The sequence below is a fragment of the Dendroctonus ponderosae genome, unplaced genomic scaffold (assembly GCF_020466585.1).
Source record: "Dendroctonus ponderosae isolate FM_Combo_2020 unplaced genomic scaffold, Dpon_F_20191213v2 Dpon_F_20191213_3, whole genome shotgun sequence".
NCBI lineage: Eukaryota > Metazoa > Arthropoda > Insecta > Coleoptera > Curculionidae > Dendroctonus > Dendroctonus ponderosae.
The window spans coordinates 2,237,135-2,260,584 of NW_026018508.1; the positions used below are offsets into that span (position 1 = coordinate 2,237,135).

A 23,450-nucleotide genomic window follows, 5' to 3' on the forward strand; every position below is an offset into this window, starting at 1 on the left:
AATTCCGGGAGAGATGAACCACCTTTTTTGATTCGATCTTCACAAAAAATAGCTTCATTGACGTAAAGAAAATTTTGTCACAAACATTTTATATAGCTGCAATCAGAACTGTAACTAAAGACTAAAAACTCGGACACATTTGCTGACAAAAAAATAAAATAAAAAACCGTTTTGTGGTCCATCTAACCCGAAATCTGCGGGATAGTTGAACCACCAATTTGGGACAGTTGGACCACAGGGAGAGATGAACCGTAACAAAGGATAAGTAACAAAATTAAACTTAATTAATTTTTTAATTAATAAGTTTTTTTGCGACATTCATTGCACATATTTTCAAAGTTTGTACACGACTCATGAAGCCACCGGGTACACGACTCATGAAACACCTTCAGCAACTCTTATGCTAAGATCTGAATGACGGCTTAGGAAAATATGTAGCGAGTCGTATTCTGCTATTTTTGTGATTGCGCTAAAACGATGCTTCAACGGTAACTGTTCAGCAACAGCAAACATTATATGTCGCATATCCTTCCGTGTTGGGGCAAAAGCAAATTTTTGCAGCTTTTTTACATGTGCTCTCTACAGCATTTTTGAAATCCTCTTCGGTCCATCTAGCTCTTAGTGAGCTCAACTTCCGTTGGTATTTTGAAGGCATTGTATAAAACAGAAAAATAAAAACCGGTTCAACTGTCCCGATTTACTCTGGTCCATCTATCCCAAATTTCAGGGATAGGCGGACCACCCAAAAACAAAAAATCTATGTATTAATCGGCTTTTACATCATTTACGTTGTCCAGAATGGATACCATTCAATGCATTTTTAACAACAAATCGCATTTTAAAACTTTCTTTTAGTTAGAATCGCCCCTTCAAAATACCGTTAAAAAAATATCTACCATGTGTAAATGCAGAAACAAATAAAGCTACTCGCGAAAATTAACTACCCACAAAGCTACTATCGGAGTGCAACTGGTAGTCGTTTGTTGACGGGGTAGCGTTGAAATATTATTCCTATACCATGTACAGTCGAAAATACCCGACTGGTCCATCTCAGGCGGTGGTTTATCTCTCCCGGAATTACCCTAACTGCTTTAAAAGGTTATAAGATTGTCAAAATTTCGCATAAAACTTGTTATAAAGATCATGCGGATATGATGCTTGTGGGATGGTTTCTGCAATGGTAGTCCTGTTCGTACACCTGAGGAGTATCGAAGCAAAATTTCGCTTTCTGGGTCAAAACTACTCGAATGCCCTCACTCATGTTGTAATATCGGAACTTAATTTGCAATTATCTATCCAACGGTGCCAAAACGGATTCCGTGGCTCATATGGTTCTTGAAAAACTTTGAAAAAAGCAGCGCAATGTTTAGGTCGATTTTGCAACTAAAAAAAAACGCAAATCTAAAACTTCTTGAAATCAAGACTTTTTTGTCTTGAAAACTGCCAACATTTTCTTATCGATAGTTTAGTTTCTAAAAAGGTCATTTAGTTCTCTCTGGAATGATGTAAAAAATGGGCGTTCTTGCTTATTTCGCTTCCAAGAAATGAGCAAGAACGGGACGAAAAACATGAATTTTTGGCATAATCTTGCACCTAAGAGCCTAATATTAAAATTTCGCTTTTTGGATCAAAACTACTCGAATTTTCAATTCTCTAACCGAAGATGCCAAAATGAATTATGTTGCTCAAATGGGGCTTGAGAAACTTTGAAAAAAGCATCGTTATGTTTGAGTCGATTTTGCAACGCAAGACCAAGACCATGTCCTGCAAGACCAAGACTCGCAAGAGTCTTACGGTAGTCTCGCAAGTCCATCCGTTCTTATTAATATTATATTTTATAAATTTGAATTTCTTATTTTCTATATATTTACTTAATATTTAAATTAATATCATTTACTGAGTTGCCAATAATTTTCGAATTGAATCGATAAGAATTTTGTTTTTCATATAAAAACACAGCACTCGCAATCAATTTGTAATATGAAAGATGGGGAAATTCCATATTTCCTAAGATCTTAAATTTGAAACGAAATACCCAAATAAAAGTTATGTCAATTTGTTACTGTTGTCAACTATGATGGTTGAAGTAATTTAATTAACAAACTTATATTTAATAAATACAGTCCATTCCGTAAAGGGAGGCAAGCGATTTCAATCTACGCATTAAATTAAAACACGTCGTTCTGTGGCGTAATTTATACATTCTATACCGAAATAAGTGCTAGAAGATATTTAAAAAATGATGGCATTCTTCCAATGGTGAATTTAGCAATCAACACATAGTCGCCGAGAAATGGAATTAAATTCATAATTCCATTAATTCCTTTGCAGATTGAGAACATGAATGAAATATTTCCATCGGTAATACGGGAATAAAAATTGATTGCGAGTAGCATTTATGGTCAAGCGTTCTTAAGAATCGTGTCGTACTTGGAGGACGCAGTGCGTCTCTCACTGAACCGACCGGTTCCGTTTTTATTAAAGGAATTATGACCTTTGGCAGTTTGGTTAATAGATATTTTGCAATTTTTATTTGTACAAAAGTAGATGAAAATACGGAAGCAGTTACATGCTTGTCTCATAAAAATCCTCAGGCATTAGCAGATGAAAATGCTTCAAAAAATATTTTGCACTCATGCGATTTAAGTATATCTATTTTCATCAATATTTATATAAATACTAGTAAGTTGGTATATTTGAAACTGCTGAGTTATTCGAGCTTTAGTAGCTGAGTGGTCAGAAAACAATTTCATCTTGATGTTTGCGAGCAAAAGTGGCTTGCGTCCTCACACATGTTTTGGTCGACAGCTCACAATGGACTGATGAATGTATAATATTTTCAGAGTTGAACACCTCTGAGGATGCAAGCTACTCGTGCTCGCGAAGCGTCAGCAATAAGTCGTTTTCCATCACGTCCTAAAATCCCGAAAGACTCACCAGCTTTTTCAACACGCATTGCGAGCAATGAAAGAACGCATAACTTTCCAAAATAATTTATTTGTACTTTCACCAACGCCTGTATACGTAGAGCTGGCCTTTATTCGTAATTAATTCAACATTGGAAAGATCGGAAACCACTGATTTTCATTCGTGTCCTCATCAACATCCTCTGCACGCTTAAAAAATCGTTTTTTATCTAATCTTAAAATTATGACGTAAAAAATATATTTTATAGTTTTAGTTAAGTACTAGTTCATATATCTGAACACATATTTTCTAGACAAATAAATATAATGTATGATACAACTTTACAACCGTGTTGGTTGGTATATACGAAATTATACAGGGTTATTCACGCTATACGGCACGGAAGTTTGTGGCTAAACCGTTTGATTTTTAAAAAGTATTATTTTATGAATTGGCAGACGCCTATCGGGCGCACATTTCAAAAATATTTTTGTATTGTACAGTGTGTAGGAAAAGCCCTAAAAGTATCAGTATTGTTTTTTTTTTAATAAAATACCCTATATGTTATTGCATTTTTGGATTCTCGGAGCAAAATAAGTGTTTTGAAAACCCACTGCTAAATTTACAAGTGTCTGGAACTAAACGGTGAACAGGAATATTTGTTATAAATAATTTGCCGTTGTTTTATGTTATTGTTGATATGTTATTTAGAGCTTTTCATTAAAGAAACACCAAATGGCTCAAAGAACGATTATTTGGCGTATTTTAAAAAAACTCAATAACTTTGCTAAGTATTAACATCCTAATACCATTCGAAAAGTAATTAAAAATTGCATTTCCTGGTAAGTTCAAAAATATGGGGTTGTATTTGTATACAATCAAGTTATAGCCACTTAAATTTCTTATTTGATTAGTTTAAATTTGTAGACACCGTGTATAAAATGGTAAGTTTATTACCATTGGGATATAAAACATAATTTCTTGTTACACTTCACTTCAAATTACGCTTACATAACTTAAATAATTCTAAAGTATTTGACACGTGCAGATCAGATTAGATTTTGAGAAAATTCGGATTATTTAAAAAACCACAAGATTTATGTATTATAAATTTTATTAAAACAAACACTTATTTTGCTCAGAGAATCCAAAAATGTAATAAAATATAGGATATTCCATTTAAAAAACACAATTTTGATACTTTTAGGGCGTTTGGGACACCCTGTACATTACAAAAAAAAATTRAAACGTGCGCCYGCTAGGCGTCGCTGGATTCATCAAATAATAATTTGTAAAAATTAAACGGTTGCTGTACACTTGGGTGCCGTATAGCGTGAATAACCCTGTATAAGKGGGACTTTTATTTGTTAAATATATATTAATTTTTAATATACGTAGTATCCCTATATTATCGCAMCGTTTGGCAATTTTAGGAAATTACTCTTTTTTTAGTTTAATGGCTGTTACACTATAAAAATGCTGTATATTAGGTAATAATGAATAGGAAACTAACACATAAGAACAGTGGCAAATAAAATAAATATTTATCAAGCATAAACCACTTTTTAGCAGCTCTGGTGCAGGTATCATTTATATTGAAAATATTAATAGACCTCATCATTCTACACTATGGATTAAAGTTTTGCTAGTATCATTGACACTTGATTCCTCAGAGGTGCAAATTTTCATGTAGTTGTTATAAATGGTAGGTAACAACTTTTCTGGTTATATTTACTTTTTCATATTGTTCTTTATTTTGTAAATGTTTATTAGGCACCCTCTTAAATATGCATATAGCAGCAATCAATTGAATGGTACTTTACGATAATTCGTTAACAATAATTTACCACTCACAATTTAAATTCACATCACAAATGTCTGAAATCACACTAATTAATTAAAAAATATGGCTAGTCACTAATGGCGATATTTAACTTTTCTGTCTGTAATTAAGCTATACAGCTCCAATCTGTTGAAAATTATATAGAAACCTAATACCAATTTCCCGAATTAAAATAAGACGCTTCAATATTGTCACTTCCTTAACGCTGCTAAAAATTGCACCAGATAAATAAAAGTCAACACAATGACTAATCAATAAATCGGCAGCAATCACCAATAACAAGCACGTCTGCCCCTGAATTCCCCAAAATTTCAGTGCCCCAACTGCTGTAAACCAATCAAACTTACTTCCGATGTGAACTCGTCTAATAACTGAAAATAGCGAGGGTGTATCCGTGCAATGCGGACCTTTCTATTGGTGAGCGCAACGTTAGAAACCGCAAAGAAGGGGAAAATAGGGCGGAGCACTCTAGGCGAGTGGTAATTGTTTCAGCAACGGTTAACGAGACCTAGAAGAGGCAGTGAGGAACAGTTAGGCTTAGAATTTGCTAGGTAGCGGTTATTAGGGAAGGTTTGCCAGTGAATAGTTTGCGTGCGAGTTTCTGTGCGTGAAGACGAACAGTGTTTTGATATGTACTTTTTTGTTGTTTAACACTAGCGAATTAAATTTAACAAAGCAGATTGCCAAACATTTGAATGAATTTATAGAGCCGAAATTGGAAACATACACTTATCTTCGGGCTGCTGGGAGATATGGTAATTCTGTAAGTATGAAGAGTGATACTTTACTTAGGGAGTTGAATGTTTACCTTCCCAACTATAAATTGAATATTCAAAGATTTCCCGCTCATGCAAAATATCTGCGTCATTTGGATTTTGGAAGTTGTTCTGGGGTTCTGGTTTCGTAGGATTCATTTGCTCATTTTCCATGATTGTCTTGTAAATTATTTATGTAATTATTTTCAATGCCTTAAAGCATACCTAAGGCCCAGTTAAAACCTAAACTGATTAATTTTTGGATTAAATATTCACGATACTCTATTTTTGTGTCGGAATATGTCATATACAAATAGGTATAGGTATGATTGATGATGAGTTGTACGTACATTATATTTTTCATTACAAGTCGATTAAGTATCATAAAACTAGTAACAGCAAAGTTTTATTTATTTATGTACAAGTTTTGTTCACTTCTGCTTTTATCAAATTATCTATTAATTTTTATTATATTATAACATTAGCTTTTTATTAATTTGAAAGTATGTTACAATTCAAGACAACTGCAAAAAGCAGGTATATATTTTATGCCTTCCATATAATAAAATATAATGGTATAGAGTGCGCTAAAGTTTTAAGACTACTCTGTAAATAGATTTTTTACATTTTTATATGTTTCAAAAACTTAAGAATAAAAATGTCTGAACAATTTCACTACACTATTTTAAATCAAGCTAGCAATCAATGAAGACTGCAATCTTGAAAAGAGTAAACGTGTTTACCTAGATTATCATAAAGAGAAATAGAACAAAACATTAACATTTTCTTGCATGAAAAATTATTGAAATTAAATGTGGTATTATAAAACTGCAATTTTGAAGTGTTTTGCTTCTACAATCCCAACATAATATCAACCAAATGGAACAGAATTTACAATAAGAGCTTCATTTCAAATCGGAAAGCGGCGAGAAAATTGAAGTCTAAGAATACAAAGGTTAAAAAATCATAAATCTTATGTAATTCTCACCCTGTACTTTTCCAAAAATAACTTAAAAAAATGTGAAAGTATATCTACATAAAACGACATTTTAAATTATGTTTTTTTGTGATTGGATAATGATCCATTCTCGTCTATTAAATTCTCTATATTTGCTCTCAATATAACGATATACCTATGATTACACATTTACTGTTTAAATATATTTCTTGGACTGTCAAAGATCAGCTTTGCTTAATAAATTAATGCATTCTCAGTGCTAAGTAACATAACTTAACTCTTACTTGACTTTTAGTACCAAAATTTAATTATATCACAATCCAACAAACTGTAAAAAAGAAACAAAATATAATTATATTTTTAGGAACTGATTATAAATATACAATAAGCTCTAATTAATCAAAATATTGAATGTCAAGGCCTGGTAAAGCCAACGTAAATAACAGAAACCACTTGAAATAGCCTAAAGTTATCCGTCAGTTAATTCTAGGGGTAATCGTAACTGTCGGACATCGTCACCTACGCGTTACGGTAGGATGCCTCTTTATTTTATTGAACAGCCAGTGGCGTAGCAGGAAAATATTATAGAATGCTTATAAATAGTCGAAAAGCGATAGAAGTGAAAACAAACAACAAAATAACAATTAATCATCATCAATAAGTCCATATTAAAATATTTAAGCGAATGCTGATTATATTTAAACGCAGACAAGCTCTCAAGAAGATGACAGTCTCTGCTCGCTCAAACTCGCTCTAAATCTGGCGGATTAGATAATTGCATACATTGAAATAGTTTAAACAAAATAAGTTTTCAATATAATTTCTATTGTCTAATAATACGTTTAATGTTTCCCCATTTTCAAACTAATATCTTTAAAATTTTCTCATTCGACCCATTTTAAAAATTAAATTTCTTTTTTATTCGCTTAACTAAATAAAACTATATCCCATGTATTGACGAGAAAACTAAAAAATCAACTGAAGTTTTGTTTTATAGTGCAGTTACCTCAATAACTTTAGGTATCCCTGTATGCACCATATGGAATCATAATGCGGGAAGCTTTAAATGTCTGCATGCAGTTTGGAGACATCAGATCACAATAAATTAAAAGTACCTAAATTTGGTCCTTTGAGGGACACATTATTGACTTCAAGATTATTTTTAAAGGATATAGCTTTCTTTTGAATATCAGAGTAACGGTTTTTTTTGAATCATCACATATAACTTTATCACAGCAATAAAATGCGGTTACTATCTACATTTCGACTGTTTCTGTGACATTGATACCAACAGGAATCTTTTAACTAAGAGAATCGCATCATTAACATTTTGAATAAAAAAGTCTGCCTACTTTAAAGTGCCATAGTAGTTTTATTGGTACCTACTCATATTACAATTATTGAAATATGATATTGCAGGTCAAAAACAATTAAAGAAAGTTTAATATTGTCTATTAATATCACTATCGTTATGTAGGTATGTATTTATATTATCAGCAAAATATTGTCCACTTATCTTACTACTTACCCTTAGTTTGTATCTATCTACTTACTGTAGGTAACTTTATAGAGGTGAAACTTCTGAAAATTTCAAAAACAAACAAAGTTTTATTGTAGAATTCAACCATTTCCGCGAGTATATTGATGAAAGTAGAAATAGGATTTTGTCTATTAAGAGTCCAAAGCCTAAATCATCATGCTTTTCGGCCATTAAAATATTAAAAATTGCATTCATTCTAGTAAATCTAAATCATGATTTTCATCCAATATCTCGTCGAATTTAACATCTCAAAAAACGTTTCCTCTTAGAAAAAAATATTCGAATTGAGCAACCCTTTGCCCCTTAAAAGAGCAAAGAATTTAGGTTTGAACAGTTGGAAATAACAGAGCAGTAGTTAGAATCATTTTGATAGTGAATCACCCTCTAAAAGAAGTCTCAAAATTAATCTTCTTCTTCTTWATTTAAGGCAATGTCTTGTTTTTTTTCAAAGCTGTAGCCGAAGTTGTGACTCCGATGTCAGGCTATCGAACCATCGTTTGGGGATCTTCCTGGAGGTCTACGGTTGATTGGTTTCGCCTTTTTTGCAATTTTGGGTAGTCGATTATCATTCATTCCGTCAACGTGGTCTTGCTCGTCTTCTTATTCTGGACCATCTTACAATGTCTGGAATGTCACATCATTGTGCTTTAATGTGGCTGCTTCTCACTTTGTCTCTAAACGTTTCGCCCGTAATTGATCTTAGCGGCTTCATTTCGATTGTTCCTAGCAGTTGTTTAGTAGCGGCTATTTCGACTCGTGTTTCTGTTGCATAGGTCATAATAGGTCTTACACACATCTTGTAAATTCGCGTTTTGCCTTCAGTACTCATATGTTTATTTCTCCATATTATGTCCCGAAGATACCCTGATAGCCTAGCCGGTGCTATTGTTTGTGTTCGGACTTCTTCTTTAAGGTTTCTATTACTTGTGATATTAAAGCTTAGATATTTGAAAGACATGATCTGTACTACACTTTTATTGTAGATAGCTGACTTCCACCTTCTCGGTTCCTTAAGATTGTTAGTGATTTTGATGTGACTTGATCATCATGTTTAATTCCTTTGCAGCTCTTTCGAATTCATAAAGTAGTTTCTGCAGATTGTCCTCATCTTTCGTTATTATCACCGCGTCGTCAGCGTATCAAATTATTTTAAATTCTTTCATGCCCAATTTATATCCTTTCCCCGCGCGTTTTACTGCCATGCTCATTTTATCCATTAAGATATTAAAGAGTATTGGGCTCGTTGAGACTGGTACCTAGTTGGGAAGCGTTTTTTGTTTTTATAAAGGTGGTATTTCCAATGTTCATTTTTTTAATGATATGCATTGCTTTGGGATTCGAATCTCTGTTTCAGAAAGTGGCTCAAAATCGAACCCTATCAAAGGCTTGCGTTAGGTCGAAAAAGCACATAAGGGAAATTTTGCTATTCTAATGGATTTCTCCACTATTTGTCTTAAATTGAATATTGCATCTACGGTTGATCTGTTTTGTCGAAACCCGTGTTGTTCTTCACTGATGCCAGTCTGTATAATTTATTCTGCTACGATTTTTGTGAATATCTTTGAAGGGGGGGAATATAATTCTCTATAATTCTGTGGGTCCATTTTTTCTCTTTTTCTGAAAATTGGGATTGTGATGTTTTGTTTCGACTGTTCCGGCATCATTGTCATATTGTTTCATTTTTCATTCATTTTTATTTAATTAGAAATATTCAATAGATCATGCTCCAGGTTTATTGAATATTTCTCCCAGAATCTTCTTTCGATTGCCTGAATTTATTTGCTCACTCTGTTTCTCACAATTTTGTATTTGTCTTATGTGATAGTACTTCCTAGCTGGGACTGGGCTGGGTAAATGTAAGCCTATATTTTCTCTGCTGAAAGGATTTTGATATCTTCGGTAAGCCATGGCTTCGTGTTGGTCTTTCCATTTCTGTTTATTCTGCGTTTACCTAGCGCTTCTTCTACAGCTGCCGTTATGTTGTTCCTAAGTTTCCTCCACGCAGTCTCAACATCATCGTCATTCTAAATTTTATTTTCAATGATTTTCTCCTTTAATCGTTGTCGGCAGGTAGTATTTTGTGGTAACGTCGCTGATGGCCTCTATATTAAGTTTTTCAATTATTTCTGGTTTATTTTTCCGTTTTCTTTGAACACATCTCCTTAATTTAGCTAATCCCAGCCTGTGAGTGGTTCCTCTATTTGCTGAACTTAAAGCGTTTACATCTAATATTTTCGAGAGGGGAATATTATGGTTTGTGATGATGTAATCTGTGGTTGATTTTTATCTTCTGTGTTATTGATTCTCAGCTCGTTATGTGCACAAAATTAAATTAGTTATTTGTGTGTCCGCTATTATTTTGATGCTTTCCAAAATTTCGTCACCAACCGTTGCCAAAACTAATAATGTTTTTTCAAACAAAATAGGAAACGACCAGTGTAATATTTTTTGGTAAAATTGAGTTTTCAGAGCTAATTGTTGTCAAAAACATTTGGATGGAATACTTATTTTTCTTCAGATTCATGTAGTCTTTAGTTCTCTAATAAGCCTCAAATGTATGTGTCAAAAACAACATATTTTCAAACAAAATTGCAGGGTTTTGCTCCTTATGAATATAAGTTATTAAGTGCAGTTTTTGGAGAGCTGCTTTTTGAATAATTGCAAACTTTGGCAATGTTTCGTCCTTAAAGAGCCATAAATGCTTAAAATACTTACTATGCTTGATTGAAAACCTATGTACATTTTTCAATCAGCCACAACAACCAATCACGAAAAGACGAAGCTGGTTCTGATAGTCTTTCCCAATAGGCATTTACTAAACTTGATAGACATGGCTTAAATAGAGTGTTACTTTAAAAAATAGAAAAAATTTGCAGTATCATTCGATTTCAAAAATTCAACTAGTACCTAGCTACGCCTCTTAGTATGGGCAAAAGATTGAATGAAAACCGATTAACCACTGCGTTATATACTGAATTAAAAATATAACTGATTGCAACATTAATTTAATTAAAACGGGTAATCATTATCACATCACATCACATGGTCTAGTCTCCTACAAATATTGTCTCAAACCTGAAGCAGTTGAAAATGAGAAAAATTGGTATTATTTCCTAAAACTTTCTGGAGATTTGATGAATATCTAGGAAAAAAGCACTGATCTGAACTATCGATAGCGTTTTCATACAATTAACCCTTCTTTAATAAGTAGATATAGAAACCGGAAGAAAAAGATATCTACATTTCATTCAAAATGCATGTTTTTATTATATCATATTAATGTTTAGGTGTGTAACTATCATATGAATAAAAATCTGCTAGGCACTAGCGCACTGAATAATATCGTATTTTTTAACCTAAATATCAATTAATTGTCACTAGTTTATTTTTTCTTTTGCATCATGATTGTGCAATCATTTTATTAAATAAAATGTTAATTTTTTTTATTGTAACATTAAATATTATACTTTTGTTCTAACCCCCCCAAAAAATTGCCGATTTTTCTGAATCAATGCATTGCATTGTATACAACAACCGTCTGTATTTAATTATAGACGAGTTTAAATATACAATTAAAGAACTTAAAAACATTCTAAAAAGTGTGTTAATTAAACAGAAGGGCTGTTTGATTTCCATTTGTTAGGAAGATTTTGAGTGGTAAAATGACGAGTTTGATGAAAATATAGTTTTTTTTTACTTTTTAAATGGTCTGTAGTTTTATTACTGAGAATAATTTTTAAATGAGACCCTTGCCAATTGCAATAACTTAAGTAAAATAATCTTTTAGAGTTAATATTATTGTTGGGTAAATATCCTGCCTTACAGCCAGTTAATACATCTTGTATATCATCTCGGTGCATCGTAAACACTATGTATGCAGTAGTACCATTTTCATATTATTCCATTTCTAGGATGTTAGTCACAACAGCTTAATTAATAAATTTATTTTTATTTGCATTCAAAGTGTGTATAAAACATATCAAATGTTTATGTCAACATTGCTAAAATGACTTTATAACAATTATGTCGACTCTTATCGTATAGTTTTAAATATTAATTTATTTTGGATAAACATATTATTATTAAAAATCAATTTAGCGGCCTAATAATATTTTAAAATAAAAAACTAAGCTTCTAACAAACTATTTTGCCAAAAGAAATTTAGTAGTAATATTTATTATTTGATATGGGCGAAAATTTAAAAAAGTTAAGGCTGTATATCAGATACAAACCTACCAGGTATGCAAACATATATTTTTTGATGATAAAAACTGGTACTTAGAAACGTTTCTTTTAGTTAATCTAATAAGTAAACAATGCAGTTTTTAATAATGAACTAAGAACAGAGCATAAAAAAAATCACAATTATTTTCATGTTTAATGTAGGTTTAACAATCGGGTTAATAACGTATTTTCTTCTTTCGCTGCTTAATTCAAAATTGACTCAAAATAAATCAGAAAATGTAATTCAAATTCAATACGTAGGTATTCGTAAAATCGAAGGCAAACTGATATACCATTCAATACCATTTTACTTGGATAACACGCAATGTCCGCGGTACTAAATACTAAGAGGAATGTTTACCTTTTTAAATACTTACCCACTGACCATTTAAGTAACTTAATTAATCGAAATAAATATTCTTATGTCTATTTTAGAAATAACATTTTCTAATGTACGCTGATCGCTAAAGGCTTTTTAAACTATTGAGTAAAGTGTGAAAGCTAGATAGTTGAAACGTTCATCCAGATAACGTAAAATAAATTTATTGTGAGTACAGAGTAAAATTGTACTTACATACAATTATTGCTTTCGAAAGCGGTACGTTCATGGGCAATCGCAACTTCTCTTAAATATCATTCGAAGAGCTCAATCGTCCATAGAGTGAAAGAGTAAAATGGTGAATAACAGATTGAAGAAGACCCGGGGCGTTATCGACATTAAACAATTGTAATTCATTAGAGTTGTCGCGGTTCAAGCTGTAATTATCTCTTCTGATTAATTGCCTTCGCCAGATAACAATCGGGCGACGAGAAATCCGTATAAAAGATAAGCCTGGCCACGGACACCGGCAGGGAGGGCATGAATATATTATTGAGAAATTGAAAAATCTCCATTTTTACTATGTATTACATATTTGAAATGCATGAATTATAGCATAATAGAACAAAGTGTTCTATTAATTGGAAGCTTCAATTAGATTGGTCCTACCACTAAATTTTCTTGTTTTTCTAGGCATACTCCCTCGATTTCCCCTGGCATGTCTTGCCGGGCAGGTTACGCAACCAGCGGCGGCGGACATGGGGATTGGGATATCAACGACAGTGCCGTACCAAGAATACATGAGTTTGATCCATTTTCCGAATGGGCAGACGGTCATTGCAGGCTCGTTTATAGGTAAAAACACATATTTTTTTAAGTTATTCCCACAGTTTATAAAATTTTGAAGAAATTGCGACCCTTCTTATTATTATCGTATGTAGATAGATATGATTGAATTAGATGCATGTTTTACATCAACTAAAATTGGGAAGCAATTGAATTATGAGTTTTTCCTAGAAATTGATTCATGAAAAAAAACTTACTAATAGGAAAAAGTAAAATTTACAATAATCAAAGTAGTCATGTAAATAATTACTAGCGAATAGCTCTCAACCAAAATAAAGCAATAATAAGAAGTCAATAACGACAGGGATTTCTTCTGGTAAATGTGGTTAAATGCCGGGCTTCTTACCTCGTCATAAAGGTATTTGGAAATGTTTCCGAATATGTCCGACTTCTGATTGCCATTTTTGCTTCGATTGGAAGAAGCTTTAAAATTAAATTTCTTCGTGTAAAACTCGCTAAAACTAACTCGTAAAACTCGTAAAATGTATTCCGAGTTAATGTTTTCGAGTTTGTTTTATGAGAACACTGTTCAGAGGTTCAAGAGGAAGATATATGAAAGCGAATAATGAATAAAAAATATTGATTGAATTAAAACGATTAGTACGATTTTAACATGCTCCGGGCAGTATTGTCCAGTTTCCAGAACATAAACTTCAGGAAACGCTTGAGAATGAAAAACAATATGACTTCATTATCAAATATATCCGTGAAATGCTTCGTCAAGGAAATGGAAGGTGTTTAAATATAAATCGAACGTATGAATGTTGCCAAAGGGCTGTTATCACTCCCGAAAGAAGGAGCACATTTTGCAATAAAACTACATTTTTGTTTTGTCAGTGGCGTCCGCACTCACACTCTTTAAACAATTTGTATTTCATAGAATAAAAATCACTTCTGGAATCTTCATGCGGTTTGAAATAAAAAGGTTTTCTGTGAATTGACTTGTACAACTCAGCGTTTTCAAGTAAAAAATATGAAATATTGATAATCATTTAATGAAACTGAAGAACTGAATGAAACAACAGAAATTAAAGAAATTGCTCATCATTGCAGGCTTGCTGAGTCCATAAATCTAATTCATCCCTGGTTAAAATTGGAGTAGAATAGACTCTGTCTTTCATACATCCAGTGGATTAAAATCCGGTTATCTGGGTGGCCACTAGTTCAATTTCATTGAATTTCCTATTGTTTATTTCATTCCTTCCTAGCCGATGAAATGTTGACTGAAAATTCATTTTGAAATGACCGTGGATAAAGTTAATGTACCCAAACATTTAGATTATGGTAACGCGCTACTTCACTAGATTTTACAAGCCAATGGCAAAACTTCATTCGTTTCTCAGCATCCCCTGGATGTAAATCTTGCACGGGTGGTAGGTTTTATCCTTGCTTATGGACATCTAGTAAGTAGTGCTCGAATATTTAAGACTTCCTTTAAGAAATTCCTAGTTGCTGATCCGCTCTGTGCCAGCTCAACATCGGATTGTTATCAATAGTGCAAAGTATTCTGATTTTTATTTGGACGGTCATTAGCACGTAAGTCAACGTTACGAACATTCGTATGTCTTCTAATGCAGACACAAGCATCTGAAATTATTCGTGTCTGCATTTTCATCGCAAAATCCGCCACAAAAATGAATATCTTTAATGAAAAGCATTTAAAAAAAGAGTGATTTTACGTTAGATGAAACTTACGTTTTCCTGATGTTCTAGTTTTCGTTGATGAGAAACTAATTTTTATTTTATGAGAAAGCAGTGGCGTCCTTTTTTGTCCTTAAAAACATTCATTACCGTGTTCCTACAACGCGACTTACAAAGCAAACAAAATTGTTTTTATTGCAAAATGTGTTCCCTCGTTGGCAGTTATCGGCTGGAGAAATTGGTTTAAAAATCCTCAGCCATTTGGCAACAATTATTCATAAACTCGATTTATTTAAGGCAAACTTCAGCACTGGCTTCGCTCTGGAAGCTGAACCTTGGAAAACATATACAGAATAAAGTAATTGTAATTGTTAATTCCTTGTTATGGTTCTAATGGGCGTAAAATTCCAGCAAGTTTGATAATTTATTCGACATCGTATTCAAATCGTATTCAAAATATCCAAAAAATTATAGACCCTGATTATATAGGTTGGTCCTCAACTAATGTCCAAAAATTTACTGGCACATTGTTTAGGCAAAAATATTGCGTTTCAAGCAAATTTATCTTATCCGAAAGTTAATAGATTCCGAGATACATAGTGTTAAAGTGTAAATAAAAGTTGCGTTTTTTCTGAATAGATTTTTAACCAGTGTTGGGGGATTTTTAGATTTTTCTAATGGGTGCCTTGTAGTTTCTAGAGGGCGCCAGCTGCAATAGTATGTATGAGTCATTTAAAACATCAGAACTTTTTTGGGATTTAATATATCGATTTTCTGTGGGTAATATCCGGTTCCCCAAAATTTTCGTAACTAAAAATGTGTACTTGATTCAAGTCGATATCTGTCACCGTTTTCGAGATATTTCACATTGAAACATCTAGTCATTTTTTTAACTAGCTCAAACTACATTCCTAATATTGTCGTAAATTGACTTATATTACTTTAAAGTAGTTCTGAACGTGCCTAAATAAATACTGTCTAATGTTTCGTAAGTTTTGTTTAATAGAAAATTTACGCAAAAAAATTGTTTTATTTAGATATCCAATTTGAGATAGATATCCAATTAGTTCAAAAAACCACTATATGTTTCAATGTAAAATATCTCGGAAACGGTGAGAGATATCGACTTCGAACAAGTACACTTTTTTGTTTAAAAATTGTATCATTGAATGTTATTTTACCAACCGTATGACGATATTTGCAACCCCAAAAAAGTTTTGATGTCTTAAATGGCTCCAGACTATTGCAGCTAGCGCCCTCTAGAAACTACAAGCCAACCAATAGGGAATTTGGATTTGCCGATGTCAAAAAAAAACCCAAAACACAATTTTTTGTGTTTCTAGTAAAACTGGTTAAAAATCTATTCAAAAAAAGGGAAATTTTTATTTACACTTTGACACTCTGGATCTCGCAATCTATTAACTTTCGGATAAGACAAATTTGCCTGAAACGCAATATTTTTGCCCAAACATTATGTCAGTGAATTTTTGGTCATTTTTTGAAAATCATCCTGTATATAAAAATCGCTCTAAATTTGAAATAACGTTTTCATATGTCTGATCAGTCATTTATCTACTTAGAGCTGATAATGAGGAGGCCAAACGTCATTCTTCGGGTTGGGCAATGCGCAATACAAACAACCACAACGTCCATATTCTCAAAAAGAGCTGCTTGGGGGTGCTTGTTTGCTCATTGAGATGCACCTTACCAAATGGAGAGAAAGTTCACTTAAGACCTGCTATCTGTGATAAAGCCAGGAAGAAACAGCAAGGTAAGGACAATGGTAAGTTCGGTTACTTACCCCACTAAAACTGTTATGACTATAACACACCCCACTAAACTATATATGATTTAACAAATTTTTCTCTCAATAAATTTGAAAAATAAATCAACTAAATGTCCTTTCTTTAATTTAAGGAAAGCCGTGTCCGAATCGTCAATGTACCGGTCGTTTAGAAATCCTTGCCTGCAGAGGGCACTGTGGTTATCCGGTAACGCATTTCTGGAGGCATACAGAGCATGCCATATTTTTTCAAGCCAAAGGAGTTCACGATCACCCACGGCCCGAAGCCAAAAGTACAAGTGAAGCCAGAAGGTCCCTAGGAAGCGGAAGGAGAGTTCGAGGGCTGGCTGTGCTATTAGCCAAAGAGGCTGCTTTAGGAAACAAGGTACGCATACCCCTTTTCCCAAACATTACCTACAACCTTATGTGATCCTCACAAAATGGTAATTTGCCAGTAGAAAAAGATACTCTCACTTAGATACCCAATGAAAAACCATAATTACAATATGTATTCAACTAATAACAGAGTAGGATACTTTCTCGATATCTCGACACTGGGCAGAGATATGACCCAAGGCGGGGCAACAACTAACAATACGATTGATGCAATAATCGGATAAGTCTTGAATTCTGATTAAGTTGAGATTTTTCGAAATGCGGCATATTATAATTGGAGATAGAAATCGAATGCGGAAAGCAAGATGCCGGAACGATATAGCGGGAAACAAAGGAGAAATTTCCGTGAGAAAAATGAATACTACGTAGGATGTTAAATACCTTATTTGTAATATCATTTAGTATGCAAACGATGAAATCAGAAGTCGTTCAATCGGATAACTATTTTAAAATGTAAGCTATTGCTTATTCAAGTTCTCCGCAATTACTTATCCGCATAAAACCATAATTCTAATGAAACTTTCATCTTCATATTAAATAATAAAACTAGCGTTTCAATACATGGCCTGTTTCTATTTCATCTTTATGGCTCGCAAAATATTTGATAAATTTAGATAACAATTTCAACTTACCTTAATATTTAGCTATATCTATCTATATATAATATGCGTACTTCAACGTAAAAATAACGCAATAAATCGATCATTTAACGATCGTCTCCCCCATTTGAGTCATTTGACATTCTTTTTCAACTGATTGGTATTTTGATTAACCGATCAAGCACAAAGCACTTCTATTTATCATAATCAACCAATTATTTTATTTTATTTTTTGAGAGTTTATTGCTCCCAAAGTAAAAGTGTTTAAAATAACTGCTCAGAATATGCGAGATGTTACTCCGAGTTTTTCAACACGTTGTAAATTATATGCAAAAGACAATCGAAACACTATCAATTATTGTACATACTTTCCTGACTGTGTTTCAATTCCAAATCAAAATCAATTAATGGGCTTCAGTCATTTATTGTCTATTTATCAATTAAAAAACGTTTCGGTGTTTTCCACCATCATCAGTTTCAATGTGTAGCGTTGTTGCTACTTTAAGCCTTGGCATATATTTTTAAATATAAAAATTAAAATATGTTTGTTTGTGATTTTTTCAATTTATTATGTTATTTTTTGTTGTAATAAACATCTGATCCGGTCCTAACATTAAGTCCATAGGAGCCAGGTTGGGAGACCTTAATCACACATGATTAACAAAAAAATGTACGCCACTTAACTGCATTTCGATATTTTTTAAATAAAACACCCAAAATATATCTTTTTGCCTTGATTTTTGTGTCATTTAACAAGTGACCTTGTATTTATAGCGAATTAACTTTAGTTTCAGATTTATAAAGTTATTTCTACTTACAACTTTTCGCAAAAATGAAAAGTAGCGAAGGAACAGGGTTAATGATGGGCACTATCGCATTATTCCGACTATCGAATAAAATCATTCGAATGAATTCATTCATTGAATAGTCATCGCTATCTAGTGCAGTGTAGGACAGTTATAAATTACAAACTTTAAAACCTTGGACTCGATATCAACCGTTTTCTTTGAAAGTGATGAGTCCATTTTGACAAAAAATAGTTAATGATAAAAAAAATACAATTTAAAATAAACTAAAAAAAAAAAAATTTTTACTGTTTTTATGATTACACATTTTTGTAGCTTGTTTGCTAGATTAGTCGTTAATTATAAAACAAATGAATAAAACACTGCTATAGAACAACTCAAATGAATTAGATTTCAAAATATCTTATTAACTACTTAACACTATCGAATAATTCGATAGTTTTAATTCGATGGTTTTCACAACATTGCTTTCGAATAATTCGAATGAATTACAACTAACTAATAATTCTATAGTCCCCATCACTAAACAGGGTGTTAAAATTTGAAATGATCTAACAATGATTCTAAGCACATTGTGACTTAAATATATTTGGAAGATGATCACCATTCGCACTGGTCGGTCATCCCGCCCTGTCTAGAAACTCGTTGGCCTCTGACTCTCTGATTGACCTGTAAACTTATCTTATGCGGAAAACACTCTATTGTTTCTACCAGAGTCATAAAAACGAAATATTTCTGGTAACCACACGCGAAGAAATCAACTGGATAAAAGGTGATCTACTTAAACACTTCGCACAAATTCTAGTGTTTCTTATAATTTTAAATTTTAAAACCCCAAATTTTCGTTAATTTAGATTTTTCGGAAAAGTGGCAAATAAAGATATTGTTAAAACGAAACAGTCAACTTAAAAATAACCCTGTATATCAATCATATTTTAATCACCTTGGTTCGTACCTGGTGACTTTTGCACAGCATAACTGATTCGATTTCGACGATTTAAGTGTATTCGTGGAGGAATAGAGCAGTTTCATTGCAAAAATATATAAAATAAAATTCATACTTTATACAATATTTTATAAAGTTAATACACATATTTGAAAATTCTCAACTTTTGAACGTAATCGATTTACTTAGGTACTCTCAAGTTCAGGAATTACGAAATGTATTTTTTGCAGCTAATGTCACTGAGAGACCCAAAGCGACCTTGCAAGGATGTTAATCAAGTAATGAGAACAAGCAACACATCTTTAACCGCCCCGGAGAAAGGTAAATATTAACTAAATACAAAAAATCTTGGATAAAAAAAACGTTTAATAAAAAAATGTACTTATGTGCTAAAGTATAACATTATTTGCAGGCTATTGTTCGTGTCCACCTTTCGAGTGTGTTTGTATGTATCAGCCATCAATATCAACGCCCGTGCAACATTTTCCAACTTCCCCTCAGACTTACCAACCAGAACCGCAGCATTTGAATAGTTATTGGACGCAAGAACCTGCACATGCACAAGCGTATCCTAGTGAAATGGTAAATCTGGAAAGTGCTGCCTATGACTTTAGCAACATACCTGCTGATTTGTTCCAACCTGAGGAAATTTTCCAATTAGATCAACCTATTAAGCCGGATTACGTGTATGTTCAAGGAAGCACTGACGTTAGAGGCGGTATAAACGATCTAACACGATCACCCCCAACTCTACTTGACTTGGGAAGTGGAACTATACAGAGAGGACTAAAGACTGAAGATTATTGGCCACAAACCAATGTTAATTTCCTAAATGATGACTCCAATACCAGTTCGAACAGTAGATATAATGTTAGTCAAAGTCCTGATGTTCCTAAAATACTAAATAACAATTCGGTGTGCCCTTTGGATCAGAATTTTTATTCTAATCAGCCGAAACTGGATTCGGCAAACTATAACCAAACAGTTCTACATTCAAAGCCATCATCAAGTGCCGTTTATGATGATGCGTTAATGGACATTACGGAATTCAAAACAGAAAATCCTCATTTTGATTTGCATATTTCTGACACAAAACTACCCACATATTTCAACAATTCAGAGAATTTTCAACAAAACTTTCAGCATTTTCAAAACCCCCAAAAAGCTATGAAACCCAACTACCAAGAATTCGTAGATTTGAATCAATATAGTGACTATACAAATTTTTTGAATGTATTTGACAATAAAGTGAATCATCCCAGTGAAAATTGTAATGTATTCAGTGACTTGGACTTTAGAATTACTAGCTCTAGTTTTAGTGATAGCTTAGTAGATTATAGTGGGCAAAACTATGATAATGTTACCAACCACTAATGTGATATTTTTTTGTAAATAGATACCGTTTTGTATATAAGGCTCAGTAGGAAGTTCAACTGTAATTAGTTTCCAACACAATTGACAAAATGTTTAATTTGGACTTTTATTTATGATTTTACACAAAACGCCATACTTAAACTATTTTATTGTAATGTAAAGTTGTAAATCTTCAAGAATTTCTTGATATAGTGCCTTATGTAATAAGAATGCTTTCAATGATCTTTGTTTTAATGTAGAAGCGTGATCAGCGAATAATTTTGCTGCAAATATACCTATGTATATAAATACATACGATTTATACATTTTTACTCAAGTTTTATTTCCACTTCAAATTGTGAAATTTAGAATGCATTATTGAATACTGTCCGGGAATAATTAAAAACTTGGTTTCTACTGATTTAAAAAATCTTATTCTCATTTACATGCAATACAAATACATAGTCACAGACGTAACTGTACTGAATATGGTGCAAACAGGCAACCATCGAATAGTAAGAGCAAAGATAATAATTATTTAACAGATTATATATAACATATACATATAATTACATAACAGATAAGTTGACAAGAACTGCACAGGAAATCCTTAAAGTTGCACTAAAGAAACAAGCACTAAGTAAGATAACAGAAGAGAGAATGAAACTAATACGGAGCAGAAATTACAAAAAACTAAAAATTACGGACAAAGATCTGAAAGTGGTAAAGAAGCAAATCAGAGGGGAAGTAAGAAAGGACGTGAACCAATATAACGAAATAATGGAAGAAATTATTGAAAGAACTAATAACTCAATCGACACTAAATCTACCCTACGAGCTGATGAATATGCTAAGCTTACCGAAAGCTGCGTAGTGCCATCTGAAAATAAAGAAGAAAATGTGTTTAATAGAGCAGGAAATCTGCCCAAAGCCAAACTGATTTGAAATCGAGCCGTTCGAGCTAGAAGATTTATAGATCAGAGATCATTCAGACCAGCTTTTAGCAAGCTGGCGCCACACATCTTCCATTTTCTACCCATGAATCCTCCAAAAGTTCACTACACTTTCACAAACTACCGCACTTGCCATAAGGGCCACAATGATTCCATATTTCCCATCTAATAACGGGATTCACACGACACAAATGATTATCAAGCGATTTCGTCCACTGTCGGTAGGAAAGTGAACACTCGCAGACCTTTTCGAGAAAAAAAGACACCGAACTACAGAATGAACATGATTATTTAACCATTTAATTGTTTGCCCTTTCGATGATTCATTGCGCTGCTGTTGCCTGGCAGTTCGAATTCAGTTTGTTTATGTGTTGACATTTTTGTAGAAAGTGCGTGTTCACATTGCAATATTTCCAAAGGCAAGATTAACATTCCACCTTAACGAAAGTCAACAACTAAACTAAAAATGCTCCAAGCGCCGATCTTTCACTAATTTAATTTTAAATTTAGAGCCATTTATATTTGTTTGAATTTCACTCAGCTGCAGTGATTCATGCACAACGCCAAAACTAAAATTAATAAGCAAATTAGTTTCGTTTTTCTAAAAGTATTTAAAAAACCGCCAAGAAATCACTTAGAAATGAAACTGTTGCTCAATTTCCGAGCGATGATATAAACCAACAATATTTCAATTAATTAAGAATGTCCTCTAAAAGTCCTGATTTCAAGAATTATTCCGCCACAAGCACAGTTCGGGACGTGGCATAGTGAGGCGCGATGCGATGAGTTCTAACTCACCAACTGACAGAGCGGCATCAACTCAGAAGCGCAACTCAACGCAGTGTTACAGCAGGTTTAAATGGTCTATGGTGTTACGGCAGGTCTAATAACCTGTCGAAATGGAAAACGAACAAATAGAAATGCTAGACGAATACATATATCTGGGACAGAAAATAATATTAACAGAGGAGGCACAAACAGCGCAGATTGACAGACGATTAAAAATGGCATGGGCAGCATTTGGCATACTTAGAAACCAAATATTGAATACAAAAATACCCCAGTATCTAAAGAGAAAAGTATACAATTAATGCGTGCTTGCAATTCTAACATATGCATCCGAAACATGGACCATAAAGAAAACAACAATGGAAAAGGTTAAACGATGTCAAAGGAAAATGGAAATAGCTATGCTTGGAGTGAGACTACAAGACCAAATAAGAAACGAACATATAAGACAGAAAGCAAAGATGGATGACGCAGCAAGACACATAGCCTGGGCCGGGCACATAACAGGAATCCAGGGCTACAGATGGACAAAGAAAGTAACAGTATTGAGGTCACGGTAAAAAAAATAGATCGAGATGAAAAGATAACATAGACAAAACTGCAGGAAACGTTTGGTCACACGTTGAGGACCGCATAAGGTGGAAGCAACTTGAGGAGGCTTATTCCAACAATGGATCGAATAGCTGTAGTATGATGATGATGATGATGATGATGATGATTCTCATTTGTTCCTTAATGGGTCTGGGGTCTTTATAGTTATTTATATACATTTATAAACTGCTCCCCCCCACA

General features: G+C 33.1%; 1 protein-coding gene across 2 annotated transcripts; it reads left to right on the top strand.

Moving 5' to 3' along the window:
• Window positions 1-5,222: 5,222 nt before the first annotated feature.
• On the top strand, window positions 5,223-21,245 carry LOC109533568 (transcription factor glial cells missing). Of its 2 annotated transcripts, none has more exons than XM_048665077.1 (6): window positions 5,223-5,513; window positions 13,240-13,401; window positions 16,614-16,816; window positions 16,951-17,201; window positions 19,794-19,884; window positions 19,976-21,245. In XM_048665077.1, the coding sequence occupies exons 1-6, from the start codon at window positions 5,503-5,505 to the stop codon at window positions 20,935-20,937; spliced, it is 1,680 nt and encodes a 559-aa protein (XP_048521034.1). In that variant the 5' UTR covers window positions 5,223-5,502; the 3' UTR covers window positions 20,938-21,245. The 2 variants fall into 2 exon arrangements, with proteins under 2 accessions (XP_048521034.1, XP_019754470.1); XM_019898911.2 differs by having other exon boundaries at window positions 5,224-5,513; window positions 16,614-16,804.
• The last annotated feature ends 2,205 nt before the right edge of the window (window positions 21,246-23,450 follow it).

Bases quoted from the DNA above. Each gene is read 5' to 3' on its own strand.
- LOC109533568 (XM_048665077.1), top strand. The intron at 16,817-16,950 runs GTAAGTTCGGTT...CTTTAATTTAAG, and splicing joins ACAGCAAGGTAAGGACAATG to GAAAGCCGTGTCCGAATCGT. The intron at 19,885-19,975 runs GTAAATATTAAC...CATTATTTGCAG, and splicing joins TTTAACCGCCCCGGAGAAAG to GCTATTGTTCGTGTCCACCT.